We start from the raw sequence: 14,890 nt of genomic DNA on the forward strand, positions 1-14,890 counted from the left end.
CAAATGTGCCCATTGATGCTGGTCCCCACGTGGTGGTGATTTAAGGTTTCCACAGCAAGTTGTATAAATACCATTGCACCCTACATGTCATTATCCATCAACCACAAAACACCAACAGTTTTCACCCTGCTTCTACCGATGGAATCCCTCAACAAAGCATCTACAGACATAACACATCATTTCAAACATTCTAAAGGTCCATACCAATGATATTTTTGACTATTTTTGACTATAGTGAGGAGATCATTAGAGTCATAGTTTCAGACCACATTTTTGCCCAGAGGTGGGCCTTACTCAAAAAGTTTCAAGACCCCTGGGTTACAGGGTGTCTATAGGGATTAAGGTGATTTTAGAAGATGCAAGAAGAGCCTACCTGGGGCTTGTAATTGGCACAAAGTACAAGGAGGGCTTAGAGCAAATTGACCATAGAAGCTAGAAAATAATAATGAACTGATTGGTTCTATAGTGTACCCCCTGCCCACCAACCTCTTACAGATAATGGTGGGATGTAAACAAATTAAACATGCCCCTATCTTATAATATTGTATGTGGATCCTAATAAAGAAAAAATTGGACTCTAGGACACCAACCATTTTCTTGGGGTGGGTAAACTGTGCCTGCCAACCCCTGTCCACTTGGTGACTAGGTAAATCATTTCTGCTACCCCCTGTTATGGTCACTTGCCCCCTTTAGGTGGCTATAGACCCACAGATAACATCATATGACATGAATTTTTGTACAATATTGGGTGCGTGTATGGTGAGAAAAGAGCCAACCAATATCGGCACAAGACTTTGATATAAGTCGGCTCATCGATTGGGCTGGGCTGGGCAGAATTATCAGATACAGGTAGAGTTCTATTTCTTTCTACCTGTATATCTGACGATTCAGCTCTACACGTGTGTATTGAAACAAATGATCTTTCTTGGAAAGATTTCTTCCAAGAAAGTAAATATCACATCTTTGGCCACCTTTACTTTTGTTGGAGTTGGTGCCCTTTAATGTCATTAAAATTTGCTATGGATCACAAAACTGGTATAACGTTGACTGCAGTAGAAGAACTAACAACTGGAGAATTTAAGGACGCATAAAAACCCACCATGTTTGCCACGATAAATGCAATTGAAATAGTTTGCCATTTTCAAATCAAATGTTTGATTTATGATTTTGGCAAATCATTTCTAGTACGAATCACTCTTCTTTACAAGAAAAACAACATCTTAGACCTTAGACCTAAAACAAGTAAGATGTTTATCATCAGTCTTCTGAGGATATAATTTGTTTTTCTCATGGAGAGACAAGAAGATGAATCATTTGCATTTTGTCTTTCAACTATTGCTTTGTCAAAAAGCAAACTGAATTTCATTAGAAAAGTTGTTGTCTTGATTGAGATAGGGGTTTAGGTGATCGCTCCTGCTTGCTATTGAAAAAAAAATAGTAAGATATGCAAATGTAGATATTTTGACGTGGAGGCTCAATTTTCTTGCCCTGGAGTTGGTGACTCAAGTGGGTAGAGAGTGGCATCTAACCAATTAGCATGAACATTATTTCACGTGGGCACAGCCCATCGCTTAGCACGATGGTGATGTGTTTAGAGGATTATGGGGAGAAGCTTATATGTTTGTCCTGGAACTTAGAGCCTACGACCAATGTTGACCTGAGACAATAAAAATAGGCTTCAACAGGAATTTTTCCAGGAGCAGAACCAGATATTTTGGCTAAGCAGTGGACTCATCATGCAGTAGAATTACAAAGCAAAAGTGTGACTCAATACATTTCCATATGAGCAAATGTCTCCATGAATGTCCCACTGGTGTACATCGTTTGGAATGCTTTTGATTTTGTCAAAATAAAGCTTATTTTGGAAGATCTAGCAAAGAACTATAATCATACAGAAAAGAATGCACTGTGTGGTCATGTTGGTGTTTATTTTGTTTTTATAAGATCTTGGGACTATATTTTAGGGTACTGTCAGGCAATTTAAGCACCACATTTCTGGAATGCTTTTGCATGAAAAGTGCTTTCAGGTCATTAAAAAGCATGTTCATGGGTGTGGGTTAAATAAAAGTATGTCTGAAAGTACCAAATGTGTTGTTTCCCTTGAAAGGAACTGTCTAACTTTTCAGCTATCCCTCATCAGTCACTGCTTTCTTCTACAAAATCTTTTGTCACTTTTGATATTTGCCTTCTACCACTTCAATTTACCATTACTACCTCTGTTTTTTTCTTCTCTGCTCACACTTTTCTCCTTGAAGTTTTTTCTATTTCTTCACTTCCCTTCACTCGTCTTCATCTCCTCCTTACTTTAGACCAGATTCAATTTCATGAGAAAAACGTATGTCCTAATTTGATTCCAGATTTTCCCATACTGCCAGATGCAATTCAATGAGAAAAAAAAACTCTCTCACTGTTTATCACATGAAAAATCCGTTGAAAACTATGGGGAAAAAATGGAACTGAATTTGGAGAAAAGTCTTGTTCTTCTCTAATTCAATGTCACCCATACATTTTCACATGGTAAACCATAAAATTGTGTTTTCTCATTTATTTGAATCTCTCACAACCTTCTCTTTGTACCATTTTTGTGTATCACCCTTTGACACCATTTGACACCTGCCCTACTCTACTGTACCCCCTTGAATCTTTTATGCTTCTCTCTCTTCATTTGCCACCGTGTAAATTCTCCCAGCATTGCAATCATTTCTCATTGCACCTTCATCTTTCCCCCTTCCCAGTTTCGGACTGAGATGCCAAGGGCCCACCAGAAAACCTTAGGCTGAGGGCCCACTTTCCAAACTATTAAACCTCTTCTCCCCACTCCACCTCTTTATTCTCCTAGTCTCTTTTCTGTACATACTATTCTCTATTCTTCCATTATTAAGCCTCTGTGTTCACATAAAGAAATAGGGAATGACCATGAAATAGGCCAAATGGTTAGAAGCAAGAGACTCACACCTGGGCCTACCGAGAGTTTTCCTGGTATCCCGGTGGGTCAGTCCGACACTGCCCCTTCCATGCCATATTTTTTCTCCCTCTTGTACCATCCCCTCTTGTTTCCCAATTGACCCAGTTTCCCCTTCTCCCCTCTTGTGCTATCCTCTCTTTCTCTCCCCCTTTTTAAAGTCTCTACCTGTGTCTTTGTGCTCCCCTCTCCTACTCTTCTCTTGTGCCAGTGAGCCTTCCTCCTCTTCCTTCTTCTTCATTGTCACTGTACCTTTTTCTCCATCTTTTTCCATGGCACTCCAAAGTCTCCCATAGTCCTTAGAATTCAGTTTTTACTTCTACAGAATACAATTATCTAGTATGTTGGTTTAAATGAATTATTTTACAATATATACTGTGACTAGTCCTTTGATATCTATAATTAAACCAAGAAACAGGATCTTGAACATATATTTATGGTGTTTCTCGGGAAAAAAACTTTATACAGGGACAGCTTTAGTTTTAACAATATTTTTCTTGCAAAAAAATAGGAATTTATGGAGTTGGGATGTTTTTCTTTCAACAATATCTTTCTTTACAAAATATGAATTTATGGAGTAAATATTTTTTTCAGCTTGTGTGAAAAGAACGAATAGAGATGTATGAGCTGAAAATACAACAAAGTTCTTTTGATGTTGTCATTTGTCACTTTGATTTATGTTTTTAAAAGACCTGCAATCATGAATATTCTGATTATTTTCTTCCTTTGCTGTGAATATCTGACAATATCAGTGAAGTCAAATTAAACATCTGCTTGTGAAAGAAGCCAGGGTAGCGGCGACAGCTGCTGTTGACTAGGAAATGCCGTACAGCTGTCGGACCTAGAAATTAATAGCGACTTTCATTTGATAAATGAAACAAGGAAATGATGGTGTATTTTCTTGTTTGATTGTGAATGTATATGAACACAAACCATTAATTCCACTTACTGACAGAATTTAAATGAAAAGAACTCTCAGCAGAAGACTCAAATAGAAAAACAAACATTTATTCGTGTTATTGAGGTTCAGCCATTACAAAGTCTGTGCCAGTTCAAGCAGACCTTGGAATTTAGCAGAGCTGAATAAATAGCTGACACAACTCTCTGTCTGCAAATGTTTTTTATTTGGTACCCCTGAAACTGTAGCAGATTGACGGTTACCCCATTGTTTCTATATATCTGTAACTTTGTTATGAGCAAAGGGGGTCCAGCCTGAAGGCCAGTTAGGGGGAGATTTGGGGTGAGTGTTTATTTGTGCCCTGGGTACCCCTGGAACTATAGCAGGGTGACTGTTACCCCAATGTTTCTATATATCTGTAACTTTTTTATGGGCTAAGGTCGCCCAGTCTGAATGCCAGTTAGGGGGAGATTTGGGATGAGTGCTTATTTGTACCCTGGGTACCCCTGGAACTATAGCAGGGTGACTGTTACCCCAATGTTTCTATATATCTGTAACCTTGTTATGAGCTAAGGGGGCCCAGCCTGAAGGCCAGTTAGGGGGAGATTTGGGGTGAGTGCTTATTTGTTCCCTGAGTACCCCTGGAAATATAGCAGGGTGACTGTTACCCCAATGTTTCTATATATCTGTAACCTTGTTATGAGCTAAGGGGGCCCAGTCTGAAGGCCAATAAGGGGGAGATTTGGGGTGAGTGCTTATTTGTGCCCTGGGTACCCCTGGAAATATAGCAGGGTGATTGTTACCCCCAAGTTTCTATATATCTGTAACCTTGTTATGAGCTAAGGGGGTCCAGTCTGAGGTGCAGTTAGGGGGAGATTTGGGGTGAGTGTTTATTTGTACCCTGGGTACCCCTAGAACTATAGCAGGGTGACTGTTACCCCAATGTTTCTATATATCTGTAACCTTGTTATCAGCTAAGGGGGCCCAGTCTGAAGGCCAGTTAGGGGGAGATTTGGGGTGAGTGCTTATTTGTGCCCTGGGTACCCCTGGAAATATAGCAGGGTGACTGTTACCCTAATGTTTCTATATATCTGTAACTGTCCTGTCTGAGGTCCAGTTAGGGGGAGATTTGGGGTGAGTGTTTATTTGTACCCTGGGTACCCCTAGAACTATAGAAGGGTGACTGTTACCCCAATGTTTCTATATATCTGTAACCTTGTTATCAGCTAAGGGGGCCCAGTCTGAAGGCCAGTTAGGGGGAGATTTGGGGTGAGTGCTTATTTGTGCCCTGGGTACCCCTGGAAATATAGCAGGGTGACTGTTACCCTAATGTTTCTATATATCTGTAACTGTCCTGTCTGAGGTCCAGTTAGGGGGAGATTTGGGGTGAGTGTTTATTTGTACCCTGGGTACCCCTAGAACTATAGAAGGGTGACTGTTACCCCAATGTTTCTATATATCTGTAACCTTGTTATGAGCTAAGGGGGCCCAGTCTGAAGGCCAGTTAGGGGGAGATTTGGGGTGAGTGCTTATTTTTGCCCTGGGTACCCCTGGAAATATAGCAGGGTGACTGTTACCCCAATGTTTCTATATATCTGTTACTGTCCTGTCTGAGGTCCAGTTAGGGGGAGATTTGGGGTGAGTGTTTATTTGTACCCTGGGTACCCCTAGAACTATAGCAGGTTACACAAATGTTTCTATACATCTGTATTATTGTTATGAGCTAAGGGGGGTCAGAACTAATAGATCTTAAAGTGGGTTTCAAACTTTAAGTCAGAAAAAAACTCTGGATGCACTTTTACTTCTAGACTATTAAATATAGTCTTGTTTACAAAAAAAATCAAATGTTTTATAACAGCAGCCGAGTTATTTCCTTTGCCTTACTAAACTTTCTTTACATACTGGATTTTGTATTAGACTGCCCTGACAACTCTATTGTATGGGAGGATGAGATTGAAAAGTCCATCCAAGTAGGAATCTTTGCCCTGTGCTCATTGGTGCATGAAAAAGGTTCTGTTGCTCAAGCTGACTTTTATATATTTCGGGAAGATATGAATGAGAACATTGAGTCTGCCTGATCTTTGCCAAAAACTATCTGGACCATCCACAAGAATTCAGAAATGATGTTTCCTGGAAAGATAAGTCCATTTCAGCTTATGAATCAAAATAACAAATATTTAGGCTCCAAACCAAATACTTAAGTCCAACACAGAAACCCCAATTACAGGGACATTTGGCTGGAGAAATTAAGCCGATGCTATAGGTTTCTTGAGTAAAGAAATATTTATTTCTGTTCTAATGTGATTGATGGCATTAATGATCAAAATATATTTTTATTCATCGGTGAAATCTTTTTCATTTATCAGGATTTTGATTATGATATTATGTGATATAGAAGAGCTTTAGACATATGGACAATGCAGTATTGTTTTAGGCAGTGACATGAGGTTGCATTCAGCGTTGGACTGGGGCTTGGGGTCTGAGGTCCACCAGGGCTGCTGCTTCAGGGGCCCCTGCAACCCCCATAGGCCCCCTCCCTAGCTGCAACCCCCCTTCCCAAGTCACAACCTCTGGGCCCCCAGCCACAAGCCATCCGGACCATCTGCCCAACCTCAACCACCCTCCACCGGTGCTACCTTATTTAATTTTCTTGGGGTCAGACAGGTGACCAGGGCACACAATTTCAGAAAGGGAGCAGGTCTGGGTCGGTGGGGCCCAGTCTGACCCTGGATGTATTTTAGTAATGAAGCTTCCTCAATGGGTATCCCAACCTACCCCACACCAGAAAATACTATGTATATCCCTTCCTTTAAGTTACTTGGTGTACCAAGTAAGAGTTTTATCTGGCAATGAAACTCCTTGGGATCACTTCTAATTTGCTTATATTACCAATAGGTGTACATTATCCAATATAGTGCTGACGAGGCATATTCATAAATTCCTTACTTGAGTATCACACAGCCTGTTCCTATGGAAGGTGCTGTCCAGAAGACCTGGATCCGCGTTCTTCTCCTTGGTGTGCTCTCTGTGACAGCTACTGGGCAGTTACTCATAAACTGAGTATCTTCTTCATCAATAATCTGCAAAATAACATGATTGTTAATTATACCCAAATACAAAAATGTACCCATTACAAGTCCAATGGTCTATAAGTCTCAGAATGAATAAATCCTTGTATAGAACAGGTCTACAATTCATTGAACTACACTACACCTACTTGCTTGGTCTCTCATCGATTTCAGAAGCTGGAAAAATTGCTGCTTTGAGCCAAACACTTCTTCCAGATGAATTCCTTTCAAGAAAGCTTTATTCTCTCCTTGCATTGGTTTTATGACCACACTTTAAGGGCAGAGACACACACAAAGACTCGGGGAGATTTAGTCGCCCGGCTACAAATCGCCTCTTCTTTGGGAAACTAATCTCCGTAAACTGCCTTCCCACCGGCTACAATCTAAATAATCGGTGGGATTGTACTCTAAGAGCTTCATTTTCCGAAGTCGCCCGAAGTTGTCTCACGAGGAAACTTTGGGCGACTTTGGAAAATGAAGGGCTCCAAGTGCCATCCCGCCAGCAATTTAGATTCTAGCCAGCGTGAAGGCTTTTCGGCAGATTAGTCGCCCGGAGAAGATGAAATTTTTCCTCCCGGCGACTAAATCTCCCCGAATCTTCACGTGTGTCTCTGCCCTAAAGATGTAAGTCATGAGATTCCCAGTTAAATCACATCAGGTTCCACCAATAGACAATGGTTGCAAACTACACATTTTTGTAGAAGTTTCTACAATGAAGGTCTACGGGACTAGATGACCTTCAACTTCCAGGTTGACTTTACTTTCTTGTGATATTTTTCCTTGACTGATTGCCCTTCTGTTTCTGATGCCTATGACTGAAGCAGCAATTGTGGTTGTGCAAATGGACGTGGCAGGTATCCATTCATTACAAACACCTAAACACACTCCCCGCACTTGGATGTCTTTTCAGAATGCTCTGGTGGGGATAATTCTAGGTTTCCAGCTGTGGGACTGCGTCAATACTCGGAGCAAACGTGTCTAAAGAGTTATTAAATGGCAATTGTATCCAATTTAGTGCACAAACCAAATTGTGCGTGTTTTGACTCTGGAATAAGGGGTCTTTCCAGAATTTGGGTCTCCATACCTTCTACTAAAAAATAATTAAAAAATTAAATAAACCATACAGGATTGTTTTGCCTCTAATAAGGATAACTTATATCTCAGTTGGGATCAAGTACAAGCTACTGTTTTATTATTGCAGAGAAAAAGGAAATAATTTTTAAAAATGTTAATTATTTGATTATAATGGAGTCTATGGGAAATGGCCTTCCCTTAATTCAGTTCCCAGATTATGGATCCTATACCTATATAGGATCCCAGAGTTGAACAATGTGGTGCTAGCTTTGAGCACCGGTCACATCCCTTTAAGATAACCCATTTGCTGTATTTTTTCCTGAAAAGTTATTTTCTAACAGAACTTTGTGAGTTACAGAAATCTGGGAATGCTGCAGAGAGAGATAAGAAATACAGCAAAGAACTGTTGCACCATATGCTGCACAGGGATATAATTAGAACTTTATTTTTATAAAAAAAAAAACATGGAATTGAGTTTACTGGCTCTATTAATCAGTGTCACAATTTGAACGATTTTTTTTTGTTTTTTTACATTATAAATCCACCTGTGATTCATTATGTCCATATGCACGGCAATATGTGCCTTGGCTTTTCCATCTGTCAGGCGATATTCATAGATATAAGTGTCCTCCTGAGTGGCATAGATTTGTATAAGAAGACAGTGCTGATACCTCTGCTTTTACCATTTCAGAATAGATGATTTAATATCATTTGATGGCTATAATTTAAGGTTTGGCAATTTACTCCTGATCCAGAGGCATGTGGGGATAATGTAGCAACATGGACATCAGAAGTTTACCTTTAAATTCTGACTATATCCCAGTACACATAGTGGATAAACTATTAGTATTTGGCTCGGTCTGGGCACACTTTGTCCATATTTAGGAATGAAACCGTACCTCTTTAACCATAACTGGACTGGGGGGGGGGTCAGGGCCCACCTGGGCTGCAACATCAAGGCCCCAGTAACCCCCCAAGGGCCCCCCTCCCCTGTCGCAGGCCCTCTCCTCAGCAACCCCCCCTCTGCCCTCTCACCTCACCCTCACAGCACGTACCTACTTTGCGCCCATTCATGGGCGGGGCAAGTGGCTGAAGCAGACGGGGCAGACTGGGCACGTGGGCGGAGCGGAGGTCACACTATGCCGAGGGGGTCTGGGCTGGCAGGGCCCACGAGGGCTTGGGCCCACCGGGTTTTTTCCGGCGTCCCGCTGGCGCAGTCCGACGCTGCACCAGGAGGTATAGGAACCACATAAGGTCCTCCATATACAATTTAAATACATATTGGTAAAACAGGTCAAGCTCTAAACATTTTGGGGGCCTGAAAAATAATTTGCTGTGTGGCCCAGTAATATTTAGTTACACCACTGCAAGCACTGATAGGCTGTTGTCACAACAAAGAGTGATTAGGAAGAGGATAGAGCACCTGGAGGCAATAGGGCGCCAGTGCTAGGGATCTGAGTGTGTAGGCAATGAAAGCAATGTTGATCCTGAACTAAAAACAGATTGTCAGGCTCAAAGATATACAGGTGTAACCCTACTTGCACCTGATTTCCATTAAAATGCAAGTACAATTGCACCCATTGTGATCCATTAGGCATAGTTGCAGCAGAAACATTATAGGTAAAATGGCAAATACCATTCAAAATTTGCACACTGCACTTACGTTTGGAAAAATCTAGATTTCTACTATTTAGTACTTACACCATTTATGATCCATTATTTGCTCTATTGAATCACACATATTTAAATTGTTAGAACAAGCCATAAAAACAAGGAGTAATCTCCAATTTGCACATCTATTGACCTTTCACACATAGAAACACGTGTTTTTTTCACTTTCCAACAACAAATGAAGACAATAAAAGTAACAAGCAATTAAACTGAATTTAGCAGGTGAACTTCCTCCCGTTCATTTTTATGCTGATGAATTTGCCCATATGACCTTTTTAGGTTTATTTTTCTCTCTGAATCCGAAACAAACACTTTTATGAGATCCTCATTCCATAAATATATTAAACCCATTCTGGAAATGTCATAATTCTGGAACATATGGAATGCAACAGATGAGAGAAACAGCTTGAGGAAGGGAAAAAAACCCCAAACCGATACTTTTTCCCAGACAGTTGTTAATATTCACAGAAAACAATTTCTCTTAGGCCTGCAATTTCCTCGCTCACGGCAGACGCATGAGAAATGTAATATATCGAATGTCGGCAAGGCAATAGAACCCGGTAATGAACATAGTTACATAGTCATTTGTCTGAGCTATTAGATCACATTTCTGTCTTATGGGGTGGCTTGAATCTGTTTAGCTACCATGTTCTTGGGGATAATTAAGTCAAGGGAAAAGACATGAGCTTTCGGGATTCTCCGTAACCCAGTTATGCCAAGAGGTGAAAAGTGATTTATTTGGAAAACAATATATGCAAGTTCTCTGCAAAATTATTTAATAGATACAAGAAAAAAAAACTCCTCCTTGTTGCACAAAGGAACCAGATTTTTGGAAGGAACACGACAGCTAAATATATTTTGTGTGAATGATGGTCGTTTTGATTTCGGATTGAGTTATTGGGCTTTGGGAATTTGTGATACAAGCATAGGAGAAATTTTAAACATGCTGAAATCTGAATGGGTTGTGCACAAGTGCAAAGTGCAATCGCAGAAGCAATTTTCCATGTTTTCTACCCAAAATGCAGCATAATTGCAGTCACTAGGGGGAGTTGTTGTAGCTCCAGCAGGGCCGCTATCAGAAATCACGGGGTCCCGTACAGCAACATTTTCTGGGCCCCCTGGTCCCAGCCCAACCCAACCCAGATCCCGCCCCAAGCCCCACCCCAGATCCCGCCCCAAGCACCACCCAGAACCCACCCTAACCCACAGTAAAAAGTCCACACCAGTGCTAAAAACGGTAAACTCCCTCACTCACAAGTTATAAAAAGCCCTTGGTGGTCATTGTCCCCTACAAGTTAAAAAAACTCCTTGGTCAGGGCCCTCCCCCATAAATAGAAATAAAAAATTGTGCCAGGGCCCCCATAAAGGTTTTTCGAAAACATTGGTGGTCAGGGCCCCCTACAAATTTTAAAAAAACAATGGTGGCAGGGGCCTATAGAGTATTAAAATAATACATTAGTGGCCAGGGTTTTAAAAAAAATAAAAAAAACACACATTGGTGTTCAGCAGAATTGAACTTGCGGCTTCAGGACTTTAGCTTTGTCTATTTTTGTGGCTTCGGGTCTTTTTGCCGCTTCAGGACTTCCACTTCGTCTATTTTCATGACTTCTGGTCTTTTCGCCGCTTCAAGACTTCAGCTTCGTCTATTTCCGTGACATTGGGTCTTTTCGCTGCTTCGGGACTTCGGCTCTTCGGCGGTTCGGGACTCCGAACTCAAAAGATACGTAATCATAGGCTCATAGACTGTGTCTATTATTACGTATCTTTTGATACAAAATGATCAGGACATACTCTTTTAGCTAGAAGGAATAAAATTCAGTTTTAATCAACATCAGGTGGCTGCAGGAGTGAGTGCTTTTTCTTAAATTGTCTACTCATCACCCCAAGCTACGGGTTTGGGGAGCAGCACCTGAGCCAACTGAGTAAATCGGTGTTTGTGGCGATATGAATATTCTTTTTTGATTTAGACAATTTGGGGAAACAGAAGTAGTGATTGCTGAATAAATTTCGTCAGACACGAATTTGCTGCAAATTTCCACGTTTCGCAAACAAATTAATTCGCAAAGCTGCGGCAACAATTCACCGGCAAAAAATCCACTGTGTCAAAAAAAAATTGGCGCGCAAATAAAAATTGGCGCACATCAAAATTATTCGGACGCCCATTGCCTTCAATACGTTTCGAGAATTTCTTGCCATTTCGCAAATTTCGATGTAAATTCGCAAATTTTACGGCGGATCGACGGCATGGATTTGGGTTCTTGGGAGCTAGAGTTTTAAATAAGCAGTTGGATGTTCTGCTCCCCCTACTGATCTATACAATAAAATGTCTCCCTAATAAAATGAATAGATATCCCTGGTCTCATTAATTGGAGCATAGTCACAGCAGAAGGAATTTAAGCAGAATATTGCATAGGACCATCTCAGGTGCCATCACAAATGCAGAAGTAGGAGGTGGCTCTTGAGCAGTGGGGCTTAGAGTTATGTCTGGGGGGCTAAGCCTAGAGGCCTGTTGGGGTGAATGCCAATTTGATTTCCTACATTTTAGGGTGAGATTTGGGATGTAAAACATATGTAATTTTGGAATTATGGCCGAAGAACCTTTTTTCCAGTATTAGTAACCTTGTTGTAAGAGTGAAATGAAACTGTTTGCCAACTACCACCCATCACCTGGATGAACTGGGCAGCCATATTATTATACGTTAATACAATGAAAGGAGTTGTTCATCTTTAAGTTAACTTTTAGTATCGTAAGAGGTAGAGCAGTGGTCCCCAACCTTTTTTGGACCCGGGACTGGTGCAAAAAAATATGGGGGTGGGGTTGGGGGCGAGGTCAGCGGGGTCAGGGGAGGGGTCGGTGGGTCAGGGGTGTGGTTGGTGGGGTCAGGTTCGGCAGTAAGTTTGGACGAGCCGCGTTCCAATTTGGGCGCACCAGCGTCCAATTTGGAAGCCTCGTTTTTGAGGGCTGGGCTCAGCGGCCCAGTGCAGGAGTGACATTCTGAGACAATTTGCAGTGGGTTTTTATTTTTTATTATTTGTGGTTTTTGAGTTATTTAGCTTATCAGCAGCTCTCCAGTTTGCGGTTTTAGGGTCCAAATTACCCTAGCAACCATGCATTGATTTGAATAAGTGAATGGAATGTGAGTAATAAAAAGTAGCTATAATAATAGATTTATAGCCTTATAGATCATTTGCTTTTAGATGGGGTCAGCGACCTTCATTTAAAAGATAGAAAGAGTCAGAAAAAAAAGGCAAATAATTTTAAAAAAACTTTAAAAATAAATAATGGAGACCAAATGAAAAGTTGTTTAGAGTTAGCCATTCGATAACATACTAAAAGTGAATTTTGACCACCCCTCTAAAACATCTTTGGGGTGCAGTTTAGTGATACGTCATGCTCTGCCGGTAAATTCTGAAGAACATGAATTTCCTTAATATTTAAGTAAAATCTCGAGTAGTGATGGGCAAATAAATTCGCCAGGCGCGGATTCGCTGCAAATTTTCGCATTTTGCCACTGGCGAATAAATTAGCGAAACTGCAACGAAAATTAGCTGCTAAAAAATCTGCCACATCAGAATAGTCGCGTGCATAAACATTGTCGCGCATCAAAATTATTCGTACTCCCATTGACTTTGATGCATTTCTTCCAAAATAGGCACGCGTATAACAATTGCCGCGGGCGTCGAAATTGCCGTGCATCAAAATAATTTCAATGCCCATTGACTTTAATGCGTGTCGCTAATCTTTCAATGTTTCGCAGGAAATTTGCGAATTTTGTGGCGAAGTGAAACAAATTCGCCCATCACTAATCTCGAGTGCTGATGCTGTGGTCCAATGCGTTTTCATCACCACGTTCTGTGCTCAAATGTAGGATAATATGAAACGACATAGCAAATAAGAAGAACCTCATAAATATGTAGAATAGAATTACAAAAGAGTAATTCTCCCACACCGGCCCGACAAGCAGGAAACTGTCTTTAAAAAACATAAAGGCTCCTTTTTTTTAAACAATTATTGATTATGGTTTGTATTTCTCTCTGGTTTATGTTCATATCCCAAGGAGGAGTCATTATGATGCACATTAAAAACACAGGGAGCGGCGGGCGGGCAGAGCTGAAAAGGATCCGTTTGCCTCGGGGGTTTTATAAATCTTTAGTTATGGCTCTGAGAGGTGAGACTCTATAGCAGTGCATTGCACTCAACATCACTTCCAAAATGTGACATTCTCCCTCCTTCCCTGATTTATGACACCACTAACATTTTATTAAGTTGCCGGCTGAGAATATCGATCATTAACTTTCCACTCTAGACGTTATCACAATCTGGCTCTTCCTAATTTTAAAGCGATTTGATTGTTAATTGCTGTTTTTTCAAAGGTATGTCTGGTTCTCTTTCTTGCATTAAAGGGATACTGTCATGGGAAAACATGTTTTAGCAGAATTCGGCACTGAAATTCATTTTTCAAAAGAGCAAACAGATTTTTTTATATTTAATTTTGAAATCTGACATGGGGCTAGACATATTGTCAGTTTCCCAGCTGTCTCAAGTCATGTGGCTGTGCTCTGATAAACTTTAGTCACTCTTTACTGCTGTACTGAAAGTTGGAGTGATATCAACCCCCTCCCCCCCCACGCCCCCCCCCCAGCAGCCTAACAAAAGAACAATGAGAAGGTAACCAGATAGCTCCCTAACACAAGATAACAGCTCCCTGGTAGATCTAAAAACAACACTCAGTAGTAAAAGTCAAGTCCCACTGAGACTGATTCAGTTACATTAAGTAGCCTGCCAGAAAGTAGTTCCATCCTAAAGTTCAGGCACAAGTCACATAACTGGGGGCAGCTGGGAAACTGATAATATTTCTAGCCTCATGTCAGATTTCAAAATTAAATATAAAAAAAATCTGTTTGCTCTTTTGAAATATGAATTTCAGTGCAGAATTCTGCTGAAGCCGCGTTATTAACTGATGCGTTTTGAAAAACACTTGTTTTCCCATGACAGTATCCCTTTAAGACATATTGGGATTTATGGCTAAATTTACTATATAGGGATAGCATAGTAGTGAATACTTCTCTCAAATTAAAGAGGCATTAAATGCCCCCACCGCTTTGGTGGGGGAGGGGAATATATAACCATATTTCTGTTGCAGGACTTTCCATAGTGTGTGCCAATAAAACATATGTTCTGCATCTGTCATTCAGGGCCACACTGGTGCCCATTGA

General features: G+C 40.8%; 1 protein-coding gene across 1 annotated transcript in view; it reads right to left on the minus strand.

The window, feature by feature from the left end:
- The window catches only part of spon1.L (spondin 1, extracellular matrix protein L homeolog), a 199,104-nt gene that overhangs the window by 153,197 nt on the left and 31,017 nt on the right, over positions 1-14,890 (minus strand). The window contains exon 3 of the mRNA XM_018257439.2: positions 6,807-6,940. Within this exon, the coding sequence (XP_018112928.1) occupies positions 6,807-6,940 (134 nt within the window). The remainder of the gene's footprint in view (positions 1-6,806; positions 6,941-14,890) is intronic.

The sequence above is a fragment of the Xenopus laevis genome, chromosome 4L (assembly GCF_017654675.1).
Source record: "Xenopus laevis strain J_2021 chromosome 4L, Xenopus_laevis_v10.1, whole genome shotgun sequence".
NCBI classification, from domain to species: Eukaryota; Metazoa; Chordata; class Amphibia; order Anura; family Pipidae; genus Xenopus; species Xenopus laevis.